Source organism: Neodiprion fabricii, chromosome 3 (assembly GCF_021155785.1).
Source record: "Neodiprion fabricii isolate iyNeoFabr1 chromosome 3, iyNeoFabr1.1, whole genome shotgun sequence".
Lineage (NCBI taxonomy): Eukaryota > Metazoa > Arthropoda > Insecta > Hymenoptera > Diprionidae > Neodiprion > Neodiprion fabricii.
This window is the reverse complement of record NC_060241.1, coordinates 38365852-38384917: the sequence shown is the minus strand read 5'-3', so window position 1 is coordinate 38384917 and position 19066 is coordinate 38365852. Positions and strand designations below refer to the sequence as shown.

The window sequence follows — 19066 nt, the reverse complement described above, 5'->3', positions numbered from 1 at the left end:
CTTCCCTTGCCAGATTCTGAAATGGATTTTTGCCCGCGACTTCCACTTTTTCACGGTTAACTTAATGTAGCAACAGCATTAACGACGATCTCATTTTGCGCGGGTCCTTGAATACCTCAGAGACGGTGAACCCGGAAGGAGAAGAAGGACGACGGAATTGGGGAAAGTTTAAGAAACGGGTCAGCGGAGAGATAAAGATACAGAGAAAATATTCAACAGCATGGAAAGGAAGCGGTTAATTGTACGCCGGTTCGATACTCACGTATACGTATACATGTAAACGTATTATACCGGGACAATCTCTTGAAACTTGAAAATCAACCGCGCATGCGCCAAGTAATTGAATCTCATTGGTCGGCGAAATCTTCCGGCAGCGATATTCTTGTCCGCGACGCAGGCGTGCCAACGTACGCAAAATGTGTACGTTTGAATCTTCAAAGAGCATAAGCATTTAATTCCGACCGTTCTTTGAAGAGTCAACTTTCCGACCCGACAACAAACGCTTCCCAAACCTTTCCGAGTCGCTACTTCAATTATTTGAGATTCTAACCTCGAAAATTCGTGTCAACCGCATCGCCGGCAGAAAGAGTTTGACAGCCGAAAACTCGGGTTGGCCAGCCTGCGCGAAGAGCCGATAAAACTCGCGCATGCGCGGTTCGTTTTCAAGTTTCAGCAGATGGTCCCGGTATGTAAGATATTTTGCACAGCCTTGAGCAGCCAGCTTCCATCCGTCCGTGAAAAATTTGTACCGGATGTTTCTGCAACCGGTTGTTTCTGTCGAGTACCGAGAGTGAACGCAAATGAACGGTTCCCATTAATAATGCGAATGCGGAAAGTGAGTGAAGCCTATAAGAAGAAGCGATCCGTTGCTTATACGGAGCCCGAGAATTTTACGGAGAAATTATTATAACTGTGGCTATAACACCGGGGGCATATAATAACACGATGCAGTTTAACGTAACAATAATAACAATTTAACGCAGACCTGCGAGGTGCAGGCCCTGTTTAAAAAACCCTCTTCCGTCTCTTCTCTTCGACTGCAATTACAAGCTTCGCAATCACACTTGCAAATTCTTCGCTTTTTATTCGTCCATGCTCGTCTCTCGAACAGTGCGGAAGAAATGGTGAAAATTTGCGATCCGACCAAATGAAATCGACCTTACGTCAGCGTGGCTTTTTCCAGCTCTGCACGACGTAAAAGAAAATGAACAGAGGTCGTCTCGTCCAACTTTGACCAAAACACTGAAAATTATCCGCAAGATACGAACGAGACGTTAAGTCAAGGGTTCAACTCAACGTGTATAATATCGCTGGGGGGACCGGAAGTGGGGCGAAAATTATAAGAGAACATACTTAAGGGGGTGTATTATGGCCGAATGTCGGCGTGTGCTCGAGTGGCTTTTTGCCCGGAGGTGCGCGCAGCTTCTTCTTCTCAGGAAACGGCCGGGGGCGAGTAGTCGTGACTGAGAAAATTAATTATTGAGTAATTCCCGAGGGTCGTAAACAAGTCCTAACGCGCCTTTCCTCCTTCCCATCCTCTCGGATATTCTCCACGTCCGCCGGGAAGCAAGCGTCGTCTTTGGTCTCGACGCGGTTTGTCTCAACGATAGCTACAAGGCACCGAAACTCGACGTCGGTATCCTCGACTTAATTTGTCGGCTTGGTAACGCTCCGTTCCCCACCGTGACACATTCTGATTGGATCTTTCTTTCCTCCTTTGCTCCGCTGCAGCGGAGCATAAAAACGCCTGTAACTTATCCGGGAAACGTCGTCGAGAGGCTCTGCAGCGAAACAACGCCATTGATCTCGGTATCTGCACTGCAACGTGATTTTCAGCCTATCCGGTTTTCCATCCTTCGCTCAATTTCCATTTTCACTTTTTTTTTTATTCATCTATTTTTATCAACGTTTCTTTCACCGCTGGAAAGCAACGCTGCGAGACGACTCGGACGATGCGATATACGTAACTGATAATGACCGCAAGTCTTTGGTTTAAAAACAATCCGGAATTGAAACGCACACTGAGAGAAATTTTTAGTTTTAGTTTCATTTTTTACCACAATCGAAAAATATAATTCTAGGTAGGAAATAAAAATTAGTTTTCTAGCTGTAACCAGAAAGTCTCCGTTACTATTCTTTCTCATTACGATCACTGTTACTACATTTTCTTGCAACTGTTACGAAAATTTAATGCTTGCGCAACAATACCTAAATTGACGTTAAAGCCTTATTTAACTAAAAAAATAGAGTAAGCCTCACAAACTGATTTTGCGTTGCAATTACCAAACAAGGATCGACGATAGCGCAAAATGTTTACGTGTACCTCAATTTTCGCAATCCCAACAATATTCCTACAGTTTTTTTAACGATACCTGTTTTATTGAATTTTTCTACGCACTATAACGAATGAAATTTTTCTCAGTGCAAAGACGCGTTTTGGGTTGTTTAAAGTGGTCGTAAAACGGTTCGGCAACAATCGATCGTAGGTTCAATTAAGTCGCTACTGTAAAGTACCCACCAATATCTACAGAAATTAAAAAGGGTATGAAAACATTAAACACAACTTCGGGAATATTATTTTGAACGGAAATGCAATACTCGTGAAAGCGAGGATCATTTTGGTGGAATTTTCTTTCAATTGTATTCGCACGGTTATCAAACCGTTCCATTTATCCATTGTTCCAAGTACCTTCGTAACTATCTCGAAGATATTATGGTCCCAAGTAACCAGTTCCCTGATTTATCAGGATCCATACCTACGTCAGTTTTACGATTATTCACGAGTCCGGATGCTCTCTCTCTCTTTCCGGTCATGAATATGCTCAGGGTATACAGAAATCTTAAAGAGTCACTGAAAAACTCGAGAGTGAGAATTTCATTTCACCTGCGAAATATGAACATTCTTAATGGACTCGTTAAGAGGTTGTGTCGTCACTGATTGAGGCAGACTCTCAAAGCCCAACGGTACCGAGGTCTACGGATCACTGAGAGTGATCTACGCTAGATCCCGTCTCGACTATCGCTTTCTACTCGATCCTACGTCGCTTCGTGAGTTGCCAAAAGGTAATTTTCAACTCTAGTTCTCATCGTGTTTCCAATGCATGCGAAATGATTACCGAGGTTCGCTGGGCTCTCGTTTTTTTTTTTATTTTTTTTCCGCAGTATTTATGCTTTCTAAAACGTCCGAGCAACTCACTTGCCTGACTAAAAGAAGACGAAGATCCCGCTTGAAGGCCCTCCGTCTAGGAAAAAAAAAAAACGCTTTCATATCGCGTTTTACAATGAGGCTGTGAATGGGCAGTGAAATTGGTAGACGCAGACAAGCTTTGATATCCTCTTCTTATACTCCGACAGCTTTATGTACACATATGGATCGTGCTCGGAAACACTCGTCGCGTTTTAACGTTTAGTGAGGTCGCTCTTCCTGATCCTCGAGTAACTTCCACCCTGCGATCCAGAGACCTGGGAATCAAAGCTTCGAAAGCCCGATTTCACGGACCTGAAATTTCGATCTATCCCACTGGATGCGTGTTCTCGGCTGTTTGTGGAAAACTGATCGACTCCGAGGAATACTTCGGGATTTTTCGAGATTATCGATAGTGCGTTTTGAACAAAAGAACCAATATAACGTGAGCCAATAATTGGTGCTCAGTTTGTTTATTGATTTCTATCTGAACAATTAACGAACTCGAGCCGTAAGCTAATAAAGATATAAGATCCTAGCTTCTTACTCGTCGAGTTGCTGATCCTTAACTATAACGAGGAGCAAGACTAAAATAATGAAGAAATTTGGATGAAAACCTTGGAGCGGTTTTTATTGCAGACGCACGAAAAACGACGAGTTTCTAAGTCTTCGTAAATTGTAGTCAAACAATGATAATAATAGCTGACAAATTTGAATATTTTACTTCAGTGGCCTGTAATCCTAAACCGAAACAAAAATATTCACGGTACAAGAGTTGGACTAGGAGCATTTACAGAACACAGGAATATAAGATGGAGGAAAAAGTTTCCTGTAAGGATTTATGAATGGCTTATTCTCACCGTATAATACCCGGAATGATATCTTATTGCAATTTTGTCTTTTGACAGTTGGGTATGTATAGAAAGTTGGGGAAAAAGAAGAGAAAAGAAAACAGGTGAAAAAACTCATCGGGAAGACAAATTTGTTAGGCAAATTTCTTACCTTTGATCAATGATCATTACTAACCAAGTCTTGAATTCGATTTTTTTACCACTTTTTGGTAATCAATTTCATAGTATGAAACTTTTCCCATTCGCATATCTTATGGACGAATTAATGTTCGGTAATAATTTTCTTACTAATGAAGCTGGCATTATAATGCTTGATTAACTTTGCGATCGATCATATATGTAGACGAAATTTTATCAAATACTTTTTTTTCGTCCGGAAAATGAATCCACAGTTTAGGAAAAATAATCTCCTTTTTTCCACCAAAAGCCAGTCTGTGTTCTAGCTAAGTTAAATTTGTCTCACAAACGCCTCTAGCTGCGAATACGATAAAACTCTTGATTCCCTACGAATTGTCGTACATTGGTGCTAGTCAAGTTGCCGTGTTGCAGGCGTTATATCAAATTTCGAACCTCTGACGATTATTGCTGAATATGAAAACGCGCAATTATCCGTTTGAATGCGAATCTCGTAATACAGCAAGGTGAAAAATTTCCGTCAGATATCCAACTGACAGAGCGTGAAATTGAAAGATTGAAATTACGTGAAAGTTACAATTTGCGTGGCGAGAGTTACGACTGCATGATGGATTATACTCAATGATTCGCGTCGTTGACTGAAGAATATAAAGACAGTTGCCTTAATAGGCTTTGGTGTGACGAACGAAAATCGTCGTGCGCTTGCGCTCCCTGAGATGTTCCAACGGTAGAGTTGAAAATTTATCGCAGAACATCAGAGTTACCGATTTCGACATGATGCTGGCTGCATTCACTTTCCAAGTAACACAGTCTTCGCAAACCAGTACTCAGCCAATGTGTACTTATCGACTTGTCGGCGATACAAGAAATTAGTAATGAGAATAATTTTCATCCACAATTCGTAGCAAAACAGTGATTTGATTAAAGTATAGGTACGCGAGAGAAAAATGTATACATAGATCATAAATAATGACAGATCAGATGTAATGATGATGCAGAGACCAAAAAGTATATATGTATATGCGGTCCATGTACGAATTAATATATGTATGATCCCTTTACGATTGAAACGTGATGCATACTATAAATTTTATAAGTTTCCAGGAGACAAACTAGATTATCTACAATAATCGGCTATAATATGAAGATAGAAGAATTATTCATTTCGATGTATTCCATAACATTAATATTCATGATTATTACAACAACTTTTCATTCGCTCTCTCGATCCTGATCTTAAAACTTCAAGTGTATTTTAACACACATTTGAAAGGTACGAGCAAAAATATTTATCATCCAACTGTCGCGTAGCAGAACGGCAGCATTATTAGCTGACCCGTTAACCGAAAATTATATCTTTAGTTAACCGCTGAATATCGGAGGGTCTGGCCACTTGAATCTGGAATCGGCAAGAAAGATGAAGTGCGTATTTCTTGTATGAAATGTAAAAACTAAAATCATTATACATCATACATAGTATTAAAGTTCGGGACCAAAGTTTGGATGTTCGGATGTTCAGAAAGTGAGGTCACCCAAATTTTTCTTTTTTCTTGGCGCCTTCAATCTAAAATCAGCTAGCCGAATTCCTCAGTCTGGAAACAACCGCGCAGTAGAGCGGACGGAATAGTATCGCGCTCTGCAGATTTCGAGTACCAGGTACTCTATCTCCTGGATCCTGTGCTCCGGGTCCGCTTCCTGGTGAAAATCGACTTCCAAGCCAAGCACTCCGTGGTTCCTGCGCTCAAGGTCCACTACCTGGTAAAACTTAAATTTCAGGACAAGCACTCCATGGTTTCTGCGCTTAAGGTTCGCTACCTGGTGAAACTCGACTTCAGGGCAAGAGGTGGACGAGGAGGACGAGGATTTGTGCTCGGTGAGTTGAACATTTTTATAATATTTAATGGCAATTGTAATTATATTTTGGCTAACATTTTTTAAACTTGTCATTTTCACAATAAATTATTCCAAGTCATTTTTCGCGCAAGCACAAAGTCAGTAGCTAAAAATGCACTCATCAATTTATTATATTATTAATTAATTAAAGAATGATATTAATCCGTACGCAATATTTTTGATGTGCTCTTACACTAAAAATATTTGTTACTATTCAAGGTATAACCCGAGATGGTTCGCGGTGGTCGTTGGAGGTGGTCGGCGGTGGTCGGACGTGGTTGGCAGTCATAGTAGGTTGCTAGAGAAGAAGGAGAAGGCGGACGAGGAGGACCAAGAGGACGAGGACGAAGACGACGAGGATGGAGTTGATAGGAGGCAGTAGGGGGTGGTAGGCAGGAGTAGGAGTAGAAGTAGGAGTATTAGGGGTAGAAGCAAGAGTGAGAGTGGGACTAGGGTAGGGCGGGGTGGGGTAGGGTAGGGCCCCATCATCCCACCACCCCATTACCTGAGACTACCTTGCGACCCCCAATCACCTGCGACGACCTTCATCCTTCTTGTACACCTCGTACTTCTCCTCCACCTCCTCCTACTCCTTGTCCTCCTTGGCGTCCTTCTCGTATTCGACTACCTCCGTTTACCTCCTACCACCGCAAACTACTTCCGACCTCCAACCAGCTCAAATCACCTTCAGCTACCTCCAACCACCGCCAACCATCTTTATACTCCTCGTCCACCTCGTCCTCCTCATTTTCCTCGTCCTCCTCCACCTGCTTGTCCCCCTCGTCCTCTCCTTGAAGTCGAGTTTCACTAGGTAGCGTAGCCGGAATGCATGATCCACGGAGCGCTTGCCCCTGCAGTCGTGTTTCATCGGATAGCGGAACTGGGACATCAAAAATATTGTGTAAGAATCAATATAATTTTTTTATCGACACATTTCACCAAGAAGATTAGGAGAAAATTACGAAAAATTGTAGAAATTTTACTAGCGCACTGACAGCTACTGAATTTGGTCTTACGCGAAAAATGAATTAAAATAATTCATTGTAAACATGAAACAGGAACCACGGAATGCTTGTCCTGGAAGTCGGGTTGCACCAGGAAGCGGACGCGGAGCGCAGGATCCAAGAGATAGAGAACCCGGTACTCGAAATCCGCGAAGCGCGATTCTCATCCGTTCGCTCTACTGCGCGGTTGTTTCCAGACTGAGGAATTCGGCTAGCTGATTTTAGATTGAAGACGTCAAGAGAAAAAAAAAAATTTGGGCACGTCACTTTCTGAACATCCGAACATCCAAAGTTTGGTTTCGAACTTTAATACTATGTATGATGATGTATGATGTATGATGTATAATGATTTTAGTTTTTACATTTCAGACAAGAAATACGCACTTTATCTTTCCTGCCGCTTCCAGACTCAAGTGGCAAGGTCCTCCGATAGTCAGCCGTCGACTAAAGATATATTCTTCAGTTAACGTTCTCCGATAGTTGTATGATAAAAAATCTTGCTCCTACCTTTCAAATGTTTGTGAAAATGCACTCAAAGTTTCAAGAAGCTTCGTTCTTTCTCTTCCTATCACCTTGTTAGGTCTTTAAATCACTGCACTGCGTTAAATACCGTCTCATATACGGAGCATCAATTTCATCTCGATCAAAATTAGTATTTAAAAAATTTCATGGTCAACCGTTTACCGAGTTTGCGTAGAATGCCCCTTATATAACCATCGAGGTTAAGATTCTTCATTTCCACATTCGTTCACAGTTGAATTTATGAGAATCTGTGATGGAAACTTCAAGATAAGACAAAGAAAACTGATGTCTTAGGCGAAAATGCGCGACAGGTATCGTTTATCAGGGCATTCGACTCACCGAACTGCCAATACAGTCAATTATTACCGAACTAAAGAACGGCCTAACGGACGAAACTACATATTTTGTCGAAAATAAACACTCCCAGAAGATCTGATACTCTTCTTGTAAGCGTTAACTTCACGGATGGCCATTCGGTTGTCAATTGAGAAGACGACCGCGCAACGTTAGAAGCTTTAGAAGATTGATCGCCGAGGGCGAGAAGGTCAGGTTGCGGTCGTAAAACACGCATTTCCAGGCGTTCTTTTATTAATTAAAAGCGAAGGCTTTCCTCTCTATTCCTCCCCGTATTTGGGAAATATAAATTTACCAACGCACCTCCGTCGGCGAGTTCAAACGAATAAAACGTCAACCAGATTAATTCTCGTTTCACGAACGCGAAACAACGTTGGACTTTTAAATCTGGAACGAAGCCTTCCAATTTTCGAAACTCATATTTCATTGATTATCAGAAAATCTGCTAGTCATGAAGATTTTAATCTACTTTACAGGGAAGAAAATATTCCTCTGAAAATGAATTAGCTAAACGGACAAAAAATTCAGGGAACTGCAGGAATCGTTTGCTTCATTTATTCCCGCAACGTAATTTCATTGAATTTTTTTTTTTTTTACGAATCCTGAAGTTGGTTATCATCTCATCGACTCCTTATCACCAGCCTCACGAGTTTTTCTCTCGGATTTGGAATGCCAAAGAAACGAATCAAGCGGCGTTATTTCACCCTCCACATCTCAATTACATAATAAATATTTATTTACAATTATGCGTACGCATATATATATACTCGCGATACAGTAAAAATTACACGCAAATGTCCGGACGAAAATTTCTCCACCATTTTTTCGTGTAATCTTGTTCCTTAATGTACAATTGTTCAATAAACGCACAACCCGGGACTAAAAACCGTTACGCAATATTTTTCTTCAGCCTTGTCTCGCTCCTATCAAACGAATCCAATAGTACAGCCAGTGAATCTGTCCTCGTCGACATTCGACCCAACAATAAGGGCGTTTTCATTGTTTCTGTGAGGGTTGAACAAGTAGTTCTTTTGCCCCTCGACATTTTTGTTCTGATAAATGGTGATCGTCCTCGGTTTCGAAACGAAGTTAGCTTCCGATTTTCCGGGGCTGGAAAAGGTCCTGACGGGCTCCTTCTCGACGCCGAGGATGTCGTCGATCGAAACGGTCTCAACGTCATCGGCTTCGCTCCTTTTTTTCGACGGATTCGTCTTCTTCCTTTCACCGACTGCGTTTGGAAGTAATTCGTTTATGTAGTACTCGGTGCAATTCTGGGCCTCCAATTTCGCCTGTGGTGTTTCACGAAACTCCTGGACCGTCAATGTCGTCACTATTCGCGAGAGTCCCTCCACAACTCGTTCCAACACGTGACTCTCGTTCGCGTCTCTTCGAATGCGAACTTGCACCGTTCCTGCCTGCGAACAGAGAGAACAAATTTTACTCGTAATTATGTTAAATGAATGTTATAACATATCTCAGGAGCCACCTCCTCCCCCCTCCCCCTTATTAGGGGTCGAACGTCAAAAATTTGTTGATTTTTTTTTAAGACCTTTGACACGGAGAATCATGCACGTAATATTGATGATAAGTTTGAGAAAACATCCACCGGTGAACATTAATTACCGCAAACTTTCCAGCCAATTGGAACAATTAACAAAATGGTCTTAGAATGTGAAAACATACGTTGGATTTGAAGATTGTCGTGAAATTCGGACCTTGAGTTTGAGGTAAAAATCATCGGATTCTTAAATATATGTTACAGAAGAAAATTAATGAAATTCACTTGTAAAAACATACCGACTGTATATCGATGGATGATTTGAAATAGCGACTGTACAATTCGTACGATCAAAAGTGTGCAATTACAGGAAGATAGTTATATCTGATCGGTGACGTGATGTCGAATTAGTGATGAATTTCATTCGAAATGCTTCATTACGATGTTACACAAGTGTGAAATCACTTTTTGATGATTCATACGCGGATTGAGGTCCCGTCCGAATTTTATTCACTGGATTAGTCATGATGATTGAGGAGTTTGCGAAACCTACGTGCTCTTTACTTTCATCGCACGTGCCGATCGGGAGTTGATAAACTTTCGTTGACTGGTACGAGTTTTTTCAGTTTTCGTACCAAAATTGGTACCCGGGATTGTTTTGGGCGGATAATACCGCGATGCGTTTAGAATGCAGAATTCGGATTCTCCGTTGCAACTGCTGCAGTATTCGCACCTGATTCGCGTTTCCGGTTCCGCTCGGGCTTTACTGCTGGCGAAAGGGGTGGAGGGTAGCGGCGAGAGGCGACGTGCCGTGAAATTGTTTTGTAATTTCAGACTAATGTTCGCACTGCAGTTGCTGGGTAGAAGATAACCGGATCGTAACGATAGGACCGTGTAACAATCCGTCTTGCGATACGCCGGCAATTTTCGAATGCCGTAAAGTCGTCGCACAATATCCACCCCGGATTCGATACCAGCCGGAAATTCTCTCTCTCTCTCTCTCCGCGAAATATTACTCCTATTCTACAAAAAGGATACCTCCATACCTGTTTCTCCGAGGGTTTTGTGCTTCTGGGACACGGAGTAACGATATTTCATCGGTTTTTCATTCACGTTTCGCCGCGCGGAAATCAAATTGGAAAAACCGAAATTTTATACAGTGGCGGGTAAAACGAAGCGAGATGAATACACAAAACACAACATTTATTTAACGTAAAACAATCGGTGCATTTCCGTCCGAATTATTTCATCAGCTCGTGGACGAGTCAGTTTTACATTGCGGGAAAATGTTTTCCGTAGTATTTTTCTTTCTCTCAAGTTGTTATTATCATTCTACAGTTCGTTCGTTTCTTCTTTTCTTTTGTTTTTTTTTTTTTAATTCTCCGAGTACAATAATCTTAGGAAGTCTTTTATCGCAGGCATCGTCGAATCTCTAACAATATCCGCGAAATAATTTTGACAAGTGGTAGCATTATTTATACTCACGAGTTTCCCGAAAGACTGAGTCCAGAATCTCTCGTTCCTAAACTCGAGAACACCGTCGATATTCAGAGCTTCTCGAAGACATTTGTCCAGCTGCTGACCCATGTAATGAGGAAGCTTCTGCACGGAACGAAAAACGATAAAAGAGAAATAATGACTTTGGCTGTGCGTGAATTTGACAGAAAAATAACGACCTCGCTCATCTACCTGCAATATTATGCTGGCTGTGTAAAAAGCCAATGGCAACATAGACGTGGCCACGAGTCCAACGAGGACCAAGGTGGCCGCAGTGTCCACGACGAAGATGTCCCTGAAAATGAAAATAATAATAACAATAATAAAATATAACAACGGACGTTGAGTGAAGTAAAGAGAGACGTAAGGAGAGAAAGAATGGACCGGACAGGCACAAGCTCATCTTCACCTTTTCTTTCTGTCCAGAGGGGAAATTAGAGTTGGAATTCTCACGGGGCGGGGTTGAAGTTCGGAATTTGAAAAGTTCCTAAAGCGTCTAATGCCGAATTTTTCGGTGGCCAAACTTTAAGTAAAGAAATCAAACTCGTACAAAACAACAAAGTTTCGAGTAGTCGGCTCAAGGTTCCGAAATGCAAGATTTCGAAAATTCAAGTTTGGATAGAGTAAAATTCGAAAAATTAAAATATACTCATACAACGTTGTTCATTCGTCGAGCGTGTGGAAGAAATCGGAAAAACCGAAAATCAGAATGACTAGAATTCCGAACGTAAAAATATCGAAAATTCAGTGGTGAAATTTCATCAAGCCAGAAATTCACAGAACTGAAAGTTTTCGATCATTCGGAATTTCGATACTTCAGATTTTTAAAGTTTCTCATTTTCGCACTTTCGGAACTTTGAGCGTCGGGTTTCGGACGATTTGAAACTTTGATGTTTCGTCAAAGTTCGATTCCTTGACTCCAAGTTTCGCGACAAAAAAATTCGGAATTCGGTGCTTTCGGAACTTTTCAAATTCATAATTTCAACTCCGCCCCGATTCCCACCCGAAGCATGCGGGACCACGAAGAAAGGGTTAATCAGGGAAATAAAAAAACAGGGATAAGGTGAAGGATGGAAGAATATACGCGGGCCAGGATATCAGGACACGCCTAACGTCGTTCCCCTTTTCGGTTTACATTTCGAAAGCCCGGGATAGGGATCCTCCCCTCACACTGATAAATAACCGTGTTTACCAGAGACGTGAGTTCGTTACCAGTAATGGATGAGGAGGTGAGTTCCGCAGAGAATCGCGGCGCCCAAAACGTTGCCGCCAAAAATAGGATTGTAGCCCTTCAGCGTGGGGCAGGGCAGAGCCCTGCATACGACGTGATCCAACGCCGCGTCTCGGTGACTGTAAACCGTTATCACGTGTGTCACGATACCCAGAAGAGAACCGAGCCCAAGGCGTCCTCTGTGAAATATTTCAAAGTCGTCAGAGAGAGAGAGAGAGAGAGAGAGAAGAAGCGAGCAGATTTTGCTCAAAACTCGAAAAAAAGAGGGACACGTCAAAGCTTTTCCTAGAATATACTTTGCGAAATGCTGAATTTACTTTTGAAACAGATTTATATGAGATGAGTATTTTTTTTTTTTTTTTTTACATAAAATTTGAAGAAAACAAATTATCGACGCTGCAGAAAGTACGTGGAAATGTTCATTCGGTACAGTGCCCTCATTATAAACCTGATACACTGTTAACAATGATTGTGAATTTATTGTACAAGTGTTGACAATTTAGGAAATCAGGTTCCAAATTTGTAAATTCGGTGCAGGAATGTAAATTACTATTTATTTGTTTGAAATTTTACTAAAATTTACAGGAAAAACATAAAAAAGTAATTTGAATTTACTTAATTTTTTGGTAAATTTATTGTAAACTCGAAACTCAGCTTCTGCTTCTTCTTCGCATGTATGGCAAACTTTTGATCAAGTCCAAAAAGTAACCAAGCCCCTTAATGTTTCTGTGAAATTTTCAACGATTAGAAAATTACTTCGCGTTTACTTTGTCTGGATAAAAATCAGACCGAATCTGCAGAGCCCAATTTGAACGCAACAACGCTGCAGCAAGTTTATGAAAATGGTCATTTACTGCACTGCCCTGACTCTAATCACAGAGTGAACCTTACTCAGAGTCACAGAGGATAAACTGACAATGATAAAGCAACTTTTTCATCATCCTGCAGATAATGTTTCATCAGATTTATTTGTTTAGATCAGACAATTCTCGGTGGGTCGGAATGCCGATTTCACCCTAAAGATTTAGACGGTAATCGACATCCACGGACTTTTACGTCTGGCTAGATCATCGCCAGAGTTGAGTCGAATAGAACAGTTGCGTGATTGGAAGCATTGATTGACGTTCATTGATCTTTCACTTTTACTGTGTTATAAAAATAAATAAATCTTCGCATCAATTTATCGTCCGTTTCAGTGTGCATATCATCTGTTGCAAGCACGATTCGTTTAGTTTCACCAAGCAAATATACTCGCAACCAGAAATCACTGATCGTGATTATCAAACGCATTTTAGCTTCGCCAAAAAGCTCTACCTTATTGCTTAGGTACGTACACTGAGAGAAATTTTTATTTCCGGTTACCGCTCAGTCCCTAACTATTTTCATTTTTTTGCTATATTTTCTTGCAACAGTTGCGAAAATTTAATGCTTGTGAAAAATGGTTAGGCGTACCTCGTTTTTCGTAATTCCAACAATATTCAAACAGTTTTCTCAACGATACCTGTTTTACCGAATTTTTCTAGTTACCGTAACAATTGAAATTCTTCTCAGTGTACGTATAATGTATTTGTGAATAAATGGTGTATCTCGAGCGCTAAGGAACCTCGTCTTCCGACTCGTAGTGCTTTTCTGAAAATCCGATTGCTCGTACAACGAATTTTCATGAGTTTCCAGAAGTTATCGAAAGTTCGAGAGAAACTGCGGGACCCAACGAAGAACCGGAAATTGAGGGTGGATGCTCTCGAAACGATCCGACAGATCTCTGGGGCAGCTGAAGCGAAACGGGAGCGGCGACCGTGAACTCGAGAGAATCCGGGGGACTAAATCACTATTGGCAAAGCGGGTCGACCTTGCTTCCGAAACTGCTAACCAAGCTCAACGCGGTGCAGTTCTGGCGATTCAGCGTTTTCCCCGGATCAATTATATACGGTCGTATACGACCTACGTCGCAATTAATAACCGCGGGAGATCGCTCGCAATTATTGCCAGAGAACACAACCGTATTTCTGTCCCTCTTATCTGGAGCCAATGGCGAAAAGCAAGACCGGCACACGGGGCAGAAATCTTCGTACTCTGCCTCGATAATCGCGACGAAGAGTAAATATTTGGCGAACTATAACCCGGGACGAGCGATAACCACGACGTTGTGAGAATGGAGGAAGTGGGCCGACCTTTGAGCCGTCGTACTCATTCTATCGCGAGCATACTTCTTTATAGGAGTACGACGTTGCTTTGAGGCCGTGGACCTTTGAATCCTCCGAAACCCATCTGCGTGTACGGAGAGCGTAATGCAACGTCGAGATAATCCGTAAGACAGTCCGATGAACATTGGCCTTGGGAGAAGCACGAACGGATCTCATGGTGCCGATTTTTATGGACCGGATGCCGAAGGAACGAAGAGTCTCTTTCGAACGACAAAGAACCATCGGAAGTTCCGATTATATCGATGAGATCCAACAATCGCCTACCAATCCTTGTTTTTCAATGACAGACTACAAACGTTATGAAACCAATTTTAAAACCTTATCAACTGGACTCTATGAATTCGGTAGAATTGAATGATGGATTGCTGGTTTTGTTAGATTGAGGTACGGGAACACAGGGTTCAAACGTTATTTATGAAAATTGAGTTGCGATATAAACAAAAAGTAGTCTCTTCCGTGTGCGCACTGATTTCTTCTGTCTTGGGGAAGAGAGAGATGATCAGTTTTCGCTATTCGGGAATTCGATGATCGCGTCAGAACGATGACGAAGATTGATTGTGTCCTAGATAGATTAGATTCCTGTTTGCGACTGACAGACACGTGTGCTGTCACGCACTCTAAGTACCGCATTCCGAAAAGTGAAACTAGCAAATATTCGGAGTGCATAACGGATCTGCTTGCAGTTAACTATAGAGTTTTCTATCCGAGAACACTTAAACATACGGCACCATTTTTTTATCCTCTAATCAACTATCAGGTAGCAACAGCCAGACCAAATGATGACATCATTCTAGTGACTTATTGTTGGTAGCAAACGTCAGTGATTGGAGTCTGACAGTCCAGTCAAAATGAAACAAGAATACGTTAAAGAGACCGTTATTGGTTGTGCGAATGCAGTAATAGTCATTAATGATCAGGACTTATCTCGACCTCCTTCTTATACCTATAAGGGATATCGTAACCGGGAATAAGGAATCGATGGTATCGTATTTCGGCGAGAGAAGACTCTCACAGTGCTGTTATTGCTTCGGTTTACACTTACAGGCAAATTGTGAACAGTTGTGCGATAACTCGGATAGGAATTCAAAATCGAAACAATCACACTCAAGCACCCATAGGTGAATATACATCTGATATCGTTAATCTAATCTCTACCGAATAGTTACCGAGGCTGGAATCGGTTGACTCCAACTCACTACACGGCTACATATTAACGAAACACTGAGATAACGATGACAGCGTTACAGACAAGGACAATATCGGTATGACGTGAGGTGATTTCATTATTTCGATATGAAACTTTACCACGTTTCACTGTCAGGCTTTTAGAGGAGCTTTTGTCTTACGAGGAAGGTATCCCAGGTCGATCTCCCCGATTTGATTTCTAGACTAGAAAACCAAGCGACACGTATTTTTTTTTTTATCTGTCATTAAACGCTTTAAGGGGGTGAGACCACCCTCAAAAGTAAGTCATGTCGAGGGAAGCTTTGGCAGTTTTTTTTTTCATTCGACTGAGAGAATTACATTTTTCGTTTCTTGTTACGAGGAAACTTTTCCAGTTGGATTGGTTAAAAAATATTATGTTCCTGTGGGTGTAACCGCCAAAGCGCCGATTGGCATGCCTCACTTTCAACGGTGGTCTCACTCCCTCAAAGCTTTTAGTGGCATGTAAAAAAAAACACGTGTCGCTTAATTTTTAGTCTCCTATGACATATCGCAAAAGAAATGAAATCATTTCGTAGATTCACGAGCTATGCACTGTTCGAATGAGAATCTAAATCTCGTGCACATCGTCCATTTTTGATAATTTATTTTTTGTCGTAAGGATTCTCGGTTCAAACGACGTCCAGCCGTCACGCAACAGTCTCAAATCACTTTGTTCTCGCTCTCGTTCGTAACCATTTATTCGAAAATCGCGCTCTCGTTTATACTCACGTGTGAATTGTCGGCTGATCCTTCATCCTTCCGAAGGCTTCGACGGCGATGAGAGAGGCCGCGGCTAGAGCTAGGCAAGAGGAGACTAGGAGAGCAAGGACCTCGTACTTTTCAAGGCCTAGAATCGACAGCGAGGATACGATGGGAACCTTCGGTTCCTCTCGTTGGACTTCGACCTCCTGTAGCAGGCAAGGACCGGATATCGAGTGCCTCGGAAAATGGAAGGCCAAGTTTTTCTTGTAATGCGGATAACCGGAGCCGGAAAATGATCGCGTGTGATTCTGGAGCGGCTTCTTCGCCGGCGAAAGGTCCTTCGGTGTTGCCGAGGAAGCGTTTTGGCTCACCCAAACGGAGACTAGACACACGAACAGAGCGAAGACGTTGAAGGCTACGGTGTTCGCGTACGCCCTCAAAGCTGGAATTCGTGGATATTTTTCGCGTGTTAGTATGCTCGAGGGATTTCTTTATTTTTTAGTTTTTTCATTTCTCTATTCTCGCCTAATCTGCGCCGCGAAAACGCGACATTTGGCTCTTACGACGAGCCATCGAGATATCGAGTCTTATCGCTCAGGCTCGACGTGTCTCGGAGTGACGTTTGACGGTATCGCTTATCCTCAACAGGTTTTGAGTCATGGCCAAACAATGCCTGAATCAAGCAAACGACGACGCAGTATTTACAATATCGGATTTATTTACCAAACGATTGGATTTGCGCGTTTACTACGCCGACGTTTTGGATTGTGAATTTGAAAAACCGGGGAGACATCTTACTCTGAAACTCACCCAAACTTCTCGTGGAATTTGCCCACTCGCATAGTTCGTAAACGACAATTGAATTGCACACAATCAAGCATAGTATCCATTTCGATTTCTTCTGGCTAAATATCTTGACGATTTGTACTTTGTACTTAAGCGCCGCTGCCTGTTCGATATTTCCTGAAACAAGATACGAAGCACATTCACAAGTAATTAACATTCGGAACTCGAAGATTTGAACAATATTGCGCCGTTATTTTTTATCTCCCGCTTATCAAGATGGTTCTGCACTCCCTTCTCGCTCTACAAACGAGGTTACAATCTGCGGCAGAGCAAAGCCGTTGAAAAATCTTGATAGAATCAAGGTGTGTAAATAATTGAAGCGAATCGTTATTCCTCGTTAATAGAGAGTCAATTTTCACGCGAGAATATTTTTTTATCGGACACCTGTCCTTCGTCGGGAGACAATTAGTTAGGAGACATTAACGAACGTTACGACGGTAATTTTCTGTCGTTGTCAACGCGAGAAAATTGCACTTTATCAGTCCGACGCTGTACGGTGGAAATCGAATGACGATGACAGAGCTGCGAAACTAAACCGTCCCGTTGCTAATATTATTATCGCAATGGCGTAATACGAGTAACGGAATCCGGTGAAAATTTCGCCGATGTACACCAGATAATTTTCAACTTAAGCATATTTCAAAAATATCTAAAGACAGTTGAAGAACTTGTTTAGCTAACTGTTACTATTCCATGAACATGGGGACAGTTTTCATGGATTTCAATACGTTGAATATCTGCGCAAAATCATTGCAGAACATACCCGGTTATCTTGTAACACAAGTTAAACGAAACGAAGCGATTTTTTTTTTTTTTTTGGCGAATTATCAGTTACTAATTTTGCGACATCCCAAAAAAAACTACCTTTGTTTTTCAAGGATTCTCTTGGAATCAAATAAATCACACATGAATCAATTTTTGAACACTTGAGACGATAATTATCAATCTATTAAAGATGCTCGATTGACATTACCATTGTTCTTAAATAATTATCCGTACAGGAATTTCAGAGCGATAGTTTTGTCTTCTATTTCAATGTGTATGTGTTTTTAATCTAATCGTAAGAAAGAAAAGAATCAAAGTACACACAGCAAGTCATCGTTTCCATCAGCTGCGGACAGAAGCCGAAGGAATTTGATCTATTCGTAAAACACTGTGAATTTTTTTTATCGAGACACCTTGATTACTTACCATATTTCATACTATCACCGGCATCGTTTCCACCAAATTCGTTATCATTATTTTCACTCGCGAATATCCTCATGGTTCCACTCAACACCTCATTTTATCATTCTCTCACTTACGAATATAACATGTGCGACGGTACAGTGAAGAAAAACCAAAATAATAAAAAGATAATTAAAAATAAAGAAAAAACGGAAACACTTTGAAGAATATTTCCGATGATAATTCAGAGCCTGCGTATCCGGCGGCAAATGGCGATAATCGAGTATCGCTGGATCGACGGTAATTGATTTTCATTCATTTTGCCGAGTATCAGCGTTGACAAATTATCACGGCTGCTTCTGCTGCAGACATTTCGTACCCGGTATCATTGCCACTCCGCTCGTTCGACAAGCGTCAACTGATATCCAGCGGCAATAACGACCGGCTTATAAGTGTGCGATAAAGATCGGGCTCCAACGTCGTTGATAAGGGCGATAAATGTATACATTTTTGTTGCTCTCACCCGCGATTTCTCACTTAGATCGACGATTAGACTTATCGGAATAACGGTGCTAACTAACACCGGACGAATACTCGTATAATTATGTAAATACGTGTTACTACGGCGATTGGTTATTGTTAAATATTTATTGCGATGGACAAGTGGACATATTGTTAACATTAATTAACGATCGGAAACAAAAAGTTCACTCCAGTGGAAACTTTGGGGAATATAGTCTTTTGAATAAAATGAGCTATCGTTGAGAGAAAT

At 41.5% G+C, this 19066-nt stretch overlaps 1 protein-coding gene across 4 annotated transcripts; it reads right to left on the bottom strand.

Moving 5' to 3' along the window:
* Positions 1-8657: 8657 nt before the first annotated feature.
* On the bottom strand, positions 8658-18726 carry LOC124177933 (zinc transporter 6-like). 4 transcript variants are annotated; one of them, XM_046560910.1, is made up of 7 exons: positions 18319-18726; positions 17092-17244; positions 16309-16723; positions 12151-12348; positions 11131-11233; positions 10927-11040; positions 8658-9358 (listed from the first exon to the last, which is right to left on the bottom strand). In XM_046560910.1, exons 1-7 carry the CDS (start codon positions 18389-18391, stop codon positions 8870-8872), a joined length of 1545 nt encoding a protein of 514 aa, XP_046416866.1. In that variant the 5' UTR covers positions 18392-18726; the 3' UTR covers positions 8658-8869. The 4 variants fall into 4 exon arrangements, with proteins under 4 accessions (XP_046416866.1, XP_046416865.1, XP_046416867.1 ...); XM_046560909.1 differs by having other exon boundaries at positions 10927-11043; positions 18319-18725; XM_046560911.1 differs by lacking the exon at positions 12151-12348 and having other exon boundaries at positions 10927-11043.
* Between the last annotated feature and the right edge of the window lie 340 nt (positions 18727-19066).